The sequence below is a fragment of the Mobula hypostoma genome, chromosome 5 (assembly GCF_963921235.1).
Source record: "Mobula hypostoma chromosome 5, sMobHyp1.1, whole genome shotgun sequence".
Lineage (NCBI taxonomy): Eukaryota > Metazoa > Chordata > Chondrichthyes > Myliobatiformes > Myliobatidae > Mobula > Mobula hypostoma.
In genome coordinates this window covers 86,874,065-86,886,637 of record NC_086101.1, presented here as the reverse complement: position 1 = coordinate 86,886,637, position 12,573 = coordinate 86,874,065, and the positions used below count along the sequence as shown (strand labels likewise).

The following is a 12,573-nucleotide window of genomic DNA, read 5'->3' as shown; positions in this document are numbered from 1 at the left end:
GGATTTTTCCTCAGGGTTTACCAAGCACCTGCTACTCTCTGATTAAAATACTTGCCTGGTAAACGTCCTTTCAATTCCCCCTCTCAGGATTTAACATCTCCATCCTGGAAATCTTTTCGCTCATTGATGTCAATTCAGATGAAATGGTAACATATTTTCAGGGGTTTTTTTGGCAAAGCTTTCAGAAAATTTTTAAGTTGCAGGAATACAGTAGAATGGCTTTGAATTGAACTGAGAGAACTGTTCAGAATCTGGTACCAACCTGCTACAAGTACATCTACAGGCCACAATTCATCACTACTGTCATTTTACCAGTGCTCTAATTTTACCAGTACTGTCTCACATACTTCAACACTGGATTCTCCTGCCATTAGGCATTTTCAGGATAAATCATCAGGGTATGTGAGAAAGTGAGCTATTTACTAGCAGAGTTAGCTGGTGGAAGCAGTGATGCATTGCAGCATTTGAAAACGCAAAGTAAGAAGATAAGTTGATTAACACATATAAAACATGCTGGCCTCAGTGATCAGCTCTTGTCATGGTCTCTGATTGTGCCTGCAAACTTCCTCATTTCAGAAGGAAATATTGTCTCCCCTGGGGTCCAACAGAACATTTGGGGAGGCATAGAATTTGAGCTCTATTCTGCCAAATCCTTCTGTGTTCCAAGTTCCATAATTTGTCCCATTAAACACTGGCATTCAAATGACTCTCCCATGTCATCGTCCTGACTGGGAAACCCAAACATGAGATGGTTACCCAAACAGTGCTGGACAACTCTCGGCTAAGAAATTAAAACACTGGTTGAAAAAAGATAAATATTTAATGAATATGCTGCTAGTAGCTGGTAAAAAGACCCTTACCAGGAAATGGTTATCACAGGAGAGCCCAACTTTAAATGTATGGATGGAAATTACAATGGACGTTTACAAATTGGAGAAGATGACAGCATCTGTTAATCATAAGTTGGAACAATTTGATTCATACTGGAAAAAATGGTTTAACTACATAACACCTCATAGGCCTGATTTTATTCTCACAAGTCAATGAATATGTTGTAAAAAAAATGATCACTCCCTACTCTGTACATTGTTTTCTTCTTTTGATTGTTCTTTCTTTCCTCTCCTTTCTATAAGTGTATACCTCAGATAAATACAGTACAGCTATCAACAGGTTCTCACTCATCAATACCCTGAAAACTACTTTGATATAAACGTTAATGGAAATGCAGGAGCTAAAGTCTGATTTTATGGTCAACTTATATACAGAATTATATGGACTTTGATCTCAGTGATGTCTCAGCTATGTGCAGGAAACAGTATGGAATAGAAGTAAATAATCTTACCCCATGGCTGGGTCGAGGGCAATCCCTTTGGGACTGTGCAGCTCCAGATCTAGTAGAGTAATGCAAGTAACCCCATTTTGATTGCACACAGATATTCGGTCACTGACATCATCGGTAAAGTAATAGTTTCCAGTAAGCCAGTCCAAGGACATTTGTTCAATATCTGCCAAAGGAAAATTAATGTGTCAGATCAAAAACACAGGACAACTTAGTGGCTGGTTGACTACTGTGCAGGAAAAATTTTGTATTCTTTCATGCCCTCAAATTTACTTTAGAATCTTTGCCAATCTTTTGGTAACCAAATTCAAGAATATTATTTTTTCCTCATTAAGTGAATGATCTTCTCCATCAGCAATACAGAACTTTGATCTCTGTTCATTATTCAGTGTCTGGTTTTCAAGCACTGAAAACACACTAGTAATAAAATATTGTAAAAAAAAACTAATTTCCAATTTTCATAGAGAATCACACTTCCATAAATACTCTTTCAGTTAACAGGAAAATTTAAACAATTCGGTTTTAAAATCCCTAAGGATTATTTTTTAAAAACTTGTAAGTGGATTAACCTTTGGTTTTGTTACAAAAAAATGCACAGCATTAAAATCAGTGGAAGCCAAGTGTTTTTCTATTGCCTTTGGGTCTTTTTAACTTCAATGTTTACTTTGTTTGCCATCTTAGATTTTAATTGTATTCATTTATATTCAAAAAGGGTTATTCAAAACATATAACATAGAACAGTACACCACAGGAACAGGCTTTTCAACTCACAATGTTGATTGAACCATCAAACTAAGTAATCAAATGCCCAACTAAACTAGTCCCTCTGTCTACACAATGTTAGTAACCTTACATTTCCTGTAGATTCATATGGCAATCTACCATGTTCGTCCATCGTCGTCGTCGATGAAGACCTCGACACCATTGATAGTATCGAGACTAGCGCATGATTTGGATCTAAGTGAGGGAGAATATGCAGCGTCAGCCTCACTCTCTCTTCCCAATTCCCATCTGGGTCCAGTGGCAAGACAAGAGTCGAGACAGCTGAAGATGGGACTAGGTGCAGTGGATGACCAGGACGTCTTCTGTGTCTTGTCATGCTCTACACGTTCCACGACGCTTGCAGAGACCGCCATCTTGACCGTTGGACCTTCCATTAGCAATCTAAGAGCTTCTTGAATGCTTGTATTTGCCTCCACCACCACACCAGACTGTGCATCCAGGTACCCAACACACTCTCTGTAAAAAATCCTTGCCCCACACATCTCCTTTGAATTTATCCATTCCCACATAAAGTGTGTACAAAATGGTATTAGGCATTTCAGGGAAAAAATTATACCAGCTGTCTGCTCTCATAATTTTATAAACCTCTATCAGATCTCCCATCAGCCTCTACTGCTTCAGAGAAAACAATCCAGTTTTTTCAACCTCCCCTTATAGCAAAAGCCCTCTAATCCAGGTAGCATCTTAGTAAACGTCTTCTGCATCCTCTCCAAAGCTTCCATAGAATAACAGGGCAACGAAAACTGAATGCAATACATCACATGCAGACTAACTAGAATTTAATAAACATTTAACATAATTTCCCAATTCTTGAACTCAGTTCCTTGACTTATAAAGGCAAACATTTCATCTGTCTTCTTTACCACCTCATCAACCTGTGTGGACACTTTCTTGGGAGCTGTGGACTTGGAGCTCAAGACCACACTGATGACCACACTGATGGAGCAGTAAATGTTGTGTATATGGATTTCAGTAAGGCATTTGATAAGGTCCCTCATTCAGATAGTAATGAGGCATGGAATCCCAGGAGACCTTGCTTTGTGGATCCAGAATTGGCTTGCCCGCAGAAGGCAAAGGGTGGTTGTAGAGGTTCATATTCTACATGGAGGACAGTGACTAGTGTTGTTCCACAGGGATCTGTTTTTGGAGCCCTCAGCTTTGTGATTTTCATAAATGACTTGGATGAGGAAGTAGAAGGGTGAGTTAGTAAGTTTGCTGATGAAAGTTGGGGGTGTTGTGGATAGTTTGGAGGGTTGTCAGAGGTTACAGCACAATATCGATAGGATGCAGAACTGGGCTGAGAAGTGGCAGATAGTGTTCAATCCAGCTAAGTGTGAAGTGGTTCATTTTGGTAGATGAAATTTGAAGACAGAATATAATATTAATGGTAAGACTCTTGGCAGTGTGGAGAATCAGCGAGATCTTGGGGTCCATGTCCATAGAGCACTCAAAGCTGCTCTGCATGTTGACAGTTTTGTTAAAAAGGCATATGGTGTGATGGCCTTCATCAACTGTGGGATTGAGTTTAAGAGCCGTGAGGTAATGTTACAGCTATATAAGACCTTGGCCAGACCCCACTTGGAGTGCTGTGTTCAGTTCTGGTCACCTCATTACACTAAGGGTGTAGATACTATAGAGAGAGTGCAGAGAAGATTTGCAATGATGTTGCCTGGATTGGAGAGCATGCATTATGAGAATAGGTTGAGTGAACTTGGCCTTTTCTCCTTGGAGTGTTGGAGGAGGAGAGGTGACCTGATAGTGGTGTATAAGATCATGACAGGAGGCATAGATTTAAGGTGCTTGGTAACGGGTACAAGGGTGATGTCAGAGCTAAGTTGTTTACACAGAGAATGGTGGGTGCATAGAATGCACCCTCAACAAAGGTGATAGAGACGGATACAATAGGGTCTTTTAAGAGACTCTTAGATAGGTACATGGAGCTTAGAAAAATAGAGGGCTATGCAGTAGGGAAACTCGGTAGCTTCTAGAGTAGGTTACATGGTCGGCACAACATTGTTTCTATGTTTCTACCACTGTACATGTCAATACTGTTAAAGTTCTTACCATTAACAACGTACAGTTTCTTTACATTGGATTTCCCAAAGTGCAACACTTCACTTTGACTAGGGTAAGATCTATTGACCATTACTCCATACATGTCTACAATAGATATATATTCCACTGTAACTATTGGCAGTCTTCTATGTGATCCACAAAACCGCTTAACTTTGTATCAACTACAAACTTTCTAACCCACTCATCTACATTTTATCATTGTCAGCAGAGGTCCCAGTATCGGTACAGAACCCTGCAGAACAGTCCAAGACCTCTGGCCAGAAGAAGTCCCATCAACCACTATCCTCTGTCTTCGAAAGGTAAGCCAACTCTGAATCTGAACAATTAATTCAAAGTTCAAAGTAAATTTATTATTTAACTACATACTGCATGTGTCACCATATACAACACCATATACAATCAAAGAACCATAATAGAATTAATGAAGTGCACCCAACAAGGTGGACAAGTGATGTGCAAAAGACAACAAAATGAGCAACTACAAACAGAAATAATAATAATAAATAAATGAACAATAAATATCGAGAACATGAGGTAAATAATCCTTGAAAGTGATCCATAGGTTGTGGGAACAGTTAGGGCAAGTGAAGTTAAGTTAACTGGTTCAGAACCTGATGGTTGAAGGGAAATAACTGTTCCTGAACTTGGTGGTGAGAGTCCTGAGGCTCCTGTACCTTTCTCTTGATGGCAGCAGTGAGAAGAGAGCATGATCTGGGTGGTGGGGGTCTCTGATGATTGATTCTGCTTTCATGCTGGGCCCATGACAGGACCTCCAAAATGACAACACTGAGGAATTTAAAGCTGCTGTCTCTCTCCACCCCTGATCCTCCAGTGAAGACTGGTTTATGGATCTCCGGTTTCCTCCTCCTGCAGTCAATAATCAGCTCCTTGGTCTAGTGAGAGGTTGTTGGTGTGGCACCGCCCATCTAGGTTTGCACTCTCCCTTCTATGTGCTGATTCGTCACTACCTTTGATTCAGCTAGTGATAATGGTGTCGTCAGCAAACTTAAAGCTGTGCTTTGTCAAAGTCACAGTCACTGTGGATCCCACGCACCTTAATCCTCTGGATGAATTTCCCATGAGGAACCTTATTGAATGCCTTACTAAAATGTATATGGAAAACATCTACAGTTCTACCATCATCACCTCCTTGAAAACCCCAGTCAAGTTAATGAAATATGACTTACCCCAAATAAAAACATGCATGCTGACTATCCTACATTAAGCCATAGTTTTCCAAATGCTCATAATCCTATCCCTAAATGTCTTCTCCAGTATCTTCTCTACCACTGACATGAGATTCACTGATCCTTTTTTCCAGAATTATCTCTATTTCCCTTTTTGCATAATTGAAGAACATAAATTACTTGCCAGTCCTTTGGAAGCTCACCTGATATTGGTCAAGTCCCGAGCAATGTCATCCCTTGTCTCTCTCAATAACTTGATGTATATGCTATCAGGTCCTGGAAAACTTATTCATCTTAGTGTTTTTTTTAAGAGACCTTACTGTGATGACAGCAGTTGATAAATACACTCCTTATTACATGCATTTACACACACACGCGGCCTTGCCATTCTGCTGTTTCTTGTACTGGTTATATCTTTGCGATTGGTAATCCCATTGTTGCCACTATTAAGTATGGTGTAAGGTATGTCCTCGTGCCAAGTAAGAAGGAGCTCATCGCTTTCAGAGAGAGAGAGAGAGCGAGAGAGACTGGGGCTGTCAGGAGTTCACATTTGACAACTATTGTGTTTTGCGGTAGATAACTTTTTGTAAATATTGGTAGTTTTATTTTCACTATTTTCACTGACTTTTGTACGTTTGATTTTTGATGCAGCTAATAAACACCCTTGCACTGAAGTGCTCAATATTTCCAGGCATTTTTCCTTTGGTCATAACCCACAATGCACCCAACAAATTCTCCTCCATCTGAACTTCTTGCAGTACGGGGTGCAAACAAATTGGCAAATTTACAAAATTCTTTGATTTGGCAGGAAGAGGCATGCTTTTGTTATCAGTTGAGGATTTCCAGAAATATTTTTGCCTCACACATTGAGGAGTGCAAAAGAGAAACAAGGGTGTTATTCCATCTTTATCTGTGGAATGGGATCTTTCTTTGAAAATGTAGACTTTAAGAGGACCTTTTTTTCCAGTGTGAATGTTAGAAAACTATAGTTCCTCTCGTGCAAGAGTGGTTAGTGTGCAGTAACCAATCTTGCAGTTGAAGAACTATTTTGAAAATGATGGAGACAAAAGGAATGTACGGAGCATAGTGAAAAAGGTGAAAAAACTTAAGAAAATGGAAGAATATATGACAAAAAAGGTAATTAGTTTGTAATTAGACTTCCACTAAGTCAGGAAGTAGAAATGTCAGTAGCTCTTACAGTTTTGGTATGAAACCCAATTCATGAAACATTGTGCAACATTAAGTCCTATATTTTTCTAAACAATGACCTTGACTAGAAATTAACCATTGTTTATTTATTTTTATCACACCTTAGTTAGAGAGGATTGAAAATGGTTTATTTTCTGGCAAAACTGCCATCCATACAAGGTAGATGTTGAAAGATTAAAATATCATTGTATCTTTCTCAATCAATAAGCGTTTGCAATTTCTTGGTCTCTACTTAATTAGTAATTTCTTGGAAGACATTTCTTTGATAAGAAATGAAGTGGTATTTTTTTTTCAGAGCTTACTTTTTCTATGAATCATAGCATCATAGAAAGCACCGAATCAGTCCCGCCAGCTCACTAAATCCGTGTTGAACATCTACCACCCATCCACTAAGCCTATATTTAATCCTAGTTTTTAATTCTTCCCACATTCTTATCATCTCCCCCCCCCACCCCCCAGTTTCCATGACTCACTTGCACACTAGGGGCAAGTTACATGTGGCCTAACAGCCCTCACATTGGGATATGAGAGGAACCCAGAGCATCTGGCAGAAACCTTTACAGTCAGGCTGCTCAGAGATAGCACGCAAGATCAGGACTGGACTGATTCCATGTGCGATGAGGTGGATTGAATATTTGTGCCCCTGTGTCACGCTTTCTAAAAAAGATCAATGTTATACCAATAAAATAAACAGAAACAAATATATTCACAATGATACCTTGGCATTTGCTTTTTATTAGAAGTCTTTTATAAAAGCTCCAGATAACATTACTTATTTATTGAGATACAATGCAGAACAGACCCTCTGGTACTTTGAGCTGTGCTGCCTAGCAACCCCTCTTTAACCCTAGCCTCGTCTAATCATGGGACAATATACAATGACCAATTAACCTACTAACTAGCACATCTTTGGACTGTGGGAAGAAACCCACACATTCTATGGGAAGGATATACAGAGTCCTTACAGAGAATGCAGGAGTTCAACTCTGAACTCCAAATCTCCAAGCTGTAATAGTGTTGTGCTAATTGTTTTACTCTACTGTGGCGCCCATGGTAGCATAGTTATTAGCGCGACACCGTTACATTATTTTTGTGAATAAGATGACTGAATATAAAAGCTAGAGATTATCCATATTATACTGTATAATGTAGAAATAGGTTTATAAACAATATATTATTTCTCATAGTACATGATCTCAGGAACAATTTCTTGTTAAAGACCGAAAAGACATGACTTTTAAAGGCTAAGTTTTTCCAATATGTACTCATGTGCCTTTATTTTCAAATGCAGCTGTTATCTTTGACTACCAGATGTTCATACAGTACAAGCAGGCTACACAGGTAGCAAGGAATTGCAATAATTATGTTCAAAATGTAAGAAAGCCATCTCTAGAATGCAACAGGAACCAGTGTAGGTGTTCTTTACTGAAACAGTTACGAATTACCCTAGCTTTCAGGATAAAAAATGCATTATTTTAATTTAATTCAGGAAGAGATTGTCAAGTACGTTACCTGTCTGAATACTTTAAAATAGGAAATGTGATGAAAGAATTTTTGTCCCTTAACATAACAAAAGATATTCATGAGTTTTAGTGGACATAATACTTCAGTTCAAGCTATAATTGGTTGGATTTTGCTACCTAATTCCGACAGTTCCAATTGGAAAGAAGAGAAAACCTGCAGATGCTGAAATCGAAGCGACTCACACCAAATGTTGGAGGAACTCAGCAGGCCAGACAGCATCTATGGAAAAGAGAACAGCTGACATTTCAGGCCGAAACCCTTTGTCAGGACTGGAGAAAAAAGCTGAGGAGTAGATTTAAAAGGTGGGGGGAGGGGAGGAGTTCCAAATAGATGTGGAGATATTTATTCATTTAGATGATCGTATGGCAGGAACTTCTCAACATGAACTGTCTCAAATCATTTATAGGCTTGGAACCAACAACTGCCCCTTAGTTCTACCGCTTAAATGCATATGGAGTTCATAATTATGAATTCAGCGGTAAAGAAAGAAAGTAACTTCCTTCTTATAAAATTATTTGTTTTAGTTTGATTCTCAAAATATTCTTCTTTAATTTCTGCAAACATTTTAATATTGTTTTAATATTAAATGTAACATCATAATTGGCTATATAAAAATCAAATTAGCTCAGGATTTTACCAGTGGTCAAAACTATGAGTGGTGTTTCACTATCTGTCAAATCTTTCAAAAGAACCTGGAAACGGGAACCCCAACTTTAAGATATTCATACATTCATGGTTGGATGAAAATTGCAGTAATTGGAGTATAATATGCCCCTTTCATCAGTCAAATTGTACAGCTGGAGTCTAGAATACTTTGGGCTAGCAAGATGGAAGATGGGGGGGATAAATGGATGGTAATTCTATGCTAGGATATTGAACCAGCAAATTATGACTCAAAAGATATCCGATGCTGTAAACTTCTCAGGATGAATCCAAATCTGTAATGCTTCAATGTACTATTGCTGTATACTTAACATAAACAAGAGAAAATCTGCAGATGCTGGAAATCCAAACAACACACACAAAATATTGGTGGAACTCAGCAGGCCAGACAGCATCTATGGAGAAAAGTAAAGTCGACATTTTGGCCCGAGACCCTTCATCAGGACTGGAGAGAGAAAAAAAGATGAGAGGTCTGCGTAAGAAGGTGGGGGAGGGGAGGAGGTAATACAAGGTAGAAGATGAGAAGTGAAACTGGGAGGGGGGGAGGGGTGAAGTAAAGGCCTGGGAAGTTGATTGGTGAAAGAGATAAAGGGTGCAGAAGGGGGAATCTAATAACTGGGGACAGAAGGCCATGGAGGGAAGAAAAGGGGAGAAGCATCCGAGGAAAGTGATGGGCAGGCAAGAAGATAGGGTGAAAGAGGGAAATAGGAATGGGGAATGTTGTAGGAGGGTGGGGAGGCCAGAAGATTGAGAAATCGATGTTGATGCCATCAGGTTGGAGGCTACTCAGATGGAATATAAGATGTTAATCCTCAAACCTGAGTGTGGCCTCTTTGTGACAGTAGAGGAGGCCATGGAGTGACATGTCGGAATGGGAATGGGAAGTGGAACTAAAATGGATGACCACTGAAAGATTCCGCTTTTTCTGGTGGACAGAGCATAGGTGCTCAGTGAAATGGTCTCCCAATCTACATTGGATACACTCAGGTTGGAGTGCAACATCCTATATTCTGCCTGGGTAGCCACCAACCTGATGGCATGAACATCGATTTCTCAAGCTTCCCGTAATGGTCCCCACCGCACCCTCCTTCACCATTCCCCATTCCCATTTCCTTCTCCAACCTTATCTCTTTATCTGCCTATCACCTCCCTCTGGTGCTTCTACCCATTTTTTTTCTTCCATGGCTTTCTGTCCTCTACTATCATATTCCCCACTTCTCTAGCCTTTTATCTCTTTTACCAATCAACTTTCTGGCTTTTACTTCACAACCACCCCTCCGTACTCGAAAAATGTGTAGCTTGGGTGGTGATGTTTGGGTTGAGTTGTTCTTCGATCTTGGCAATTCATTTGCAAACATTTTGCCATACGAGGAGATATCATCAATGTATAGTTCACTTGTGGTGTGAACTACAAAGGCTTGGCTTTTATCAATAATTGATTTGTTGTCATTATGGAAACTCAATTGTGATGTCAGGAGAGGGTCTCGTTGCTGACTGGCTGCATGTCAAACTCTGTGCTTCGTCTGGAATTTTGCCCACATGAAGATGAAGATGGAGAGGGACACAAATTTGACTGGGAATCAATGAAACTTGCAGTGCAAGCAGGCACGTGGCATGTAAGAGAATTCCTAGAAGCGTAGTTTTCTGCAAACAATTCTATAAAAAGTCATGCAGACTTTGATCCTATTTATAAATCAATGCAGGCAAAATTCCAGACAATGTACAGAGTTTGCCAGGCAGCTGATCAGGGATGAGACCCTGCCCCCTTACGTCACTGTTGAGTTTCAACCGTGATCAAAGGCAATCATTCTAAGGACACACCACAAGAGAATGGCGCACTGATGATGTCTTCCCATATGTTGATGAAACAGTTGCAAATGGATTGCCAAGATCGGAGAACAACACAGCCCAACCACTTAGAGTATGTTTGGAACTGACACGTGGATGTCTGTTCTACCTTGCTCAACAATTCTTATCCCATTTTTAAATTGATCAGTTATAATGGTTGCCAAAATTATAAATTATAAATATTTTTTGACATAGTGATTTTCCTGTTGGTAGATTTCTACATAAACTGCTTCTGCTATCCACATAACGAAATATGGATATACAACGATGTGAATATCATGGAGAGAAGTGCTAATATTTAAGTGTGTAGTGTTCCAATGAACTCAGTCTTAATTAAGGATGTAGCATTTATTTGAGCTGAGGCTGTTTTGTGGCAAGCTCTATTCAATTAGATGACAATCTCCAAATATATTATTTGCATTTGCATAAAACTACAATTTACCATGATTGGCACCCAGGTGAATGAGCTGAGAATTATGTGACCTTAATAGTGGAGATAATCACAATCAGCTGGTGTTTTATGAGTTCTTGCATTGTCAATAAACTTTAGAGCTGATTAACAGAGATTGAGTTTCATGGTAGTGAAGTCAAAATAGGGAAATACACTCAGTGGCCACTTTATTAGGTACACCTGCATGATAATGCAAATATTTAATCAGTCAATCATGTGACAGCAACTCAATAACTAAAAGCATGCAAACTTGGTCAAGAGGTTCACCTGTTGTTCAGACCAGACATCAGAATGGGGAGGAATTGTTCACTAAGTGACTTTGTGGTCTGATTGTTGCTGCTAGACAAGGCAGCTTGAGTATCTCAAACCCTGGGGATCTCTGGGGATATTCACACACAACAGTCTCTAGAATTTACAGAGGAGGGTGTGATAAACAAAAAAAAAATCCAGTGAAAAGCAGTTCTGTGAGCAAAAATGTCTTGATAATGAGAGAGGTCAGAGGAGAATGGCCAGAATGGATCAAAATGACAGAAAGGCGACAGTGACTCAAATAACCATGTGCTAGAACAGTGAAGTGCGGAAGAGAATTTCTGAATGCACATGTTGAACCTTGAAGTGGATGGGCTACAGAAGTAGAAGACCATGAACATACACACAGAGGCCACTTTATTAGGTACAGGTGGTACCTAATAAAGTGGCCAGAGTGTAGAAGATAAAGGCAAAATAATCTGCAGATGCTGGGGTCAAAGCAACACTCACAACACGCTGGAGGAACTCAGCAGGTCGGGCAGCATCCGTGGAAAAGATCAGTCGACGTTTCGGGCCCGAACCCTTCGTCAGGACCCATCCATGATATTCGGAAGATAAAGAGGTGTCTTTAAAATTTGAAAGCATTTGCTAAGGTTAGTGAGGAAACATTATTTGCAGATGGGGAAATCAAAAATAATGAACAACAAAACCTTGAAAATAAATAGGGTCAACTCAGAAAGGATGTTGGGAAACAAGTTTTTCTCCACATGAAGTGGGATAAAATCTTACTAAATTAGCAAATTTCAGCAAAATTTAAAAAAAATAAGATTCTAGCTTATCTAATAAATAATAACATGGTTCAATTAAAACTTCTTAATTTGAGCTCAATATATTTTTGTCCATCTGAAGTATTAAGAAATTGGAGCCAAGACAGACATGCACAGGAAGGGTCCCTACAAGCATGACCTTGGTGAAGGGTGTCCAGGCTTAAGGGGTAGAAATGGCTGCTTGTGTTGGTACTGTGTGGTCTTTATTTATGAAGTGGACATGGGAGTTGAGGTTAATGCAGAAGAAGTCTTTGTGGATCTAACTATCTTATCTGCTTTTCCTCTAATGTGATAATTACCAGCTATTTTTGGGAGTTCTATTACAATTTTCTTGACTGAACATGAATATAAATAAATTGAACCATGACATTAAAGGATACATCTCTACAATGTGAGAATGGTTCACACTTGTTAATG

General features: G+C 39.3%; 1 protein-coding gene across 3 annotated transcripts in view; it reads right to left on the bottom strand.

Moving 5' to 3' along the window:
* The window catches only part of LOC134346855 (low-density lipoprotein receptor-related protein 1-like), a 2,119,020-nt gene that overhangs the window by 1,171,943 nt on the left and 934,504 nt on the right, over positions 1-12,573 (bottom strand). For all 3 annotated transcript variants that reach the window (XM_063048628.1, XM_063048629.1, XM_063048630.1), the window contains one exon: positions 1,343-1,505. In XM_063048628.1, coding sequence (XP_062904698.1) covers positions 1,343-1,505 — 163 coding nt within the window. The remainder of the gene's footprint in view (positions 1-1,342; positions 1,506-12,573) is intronic.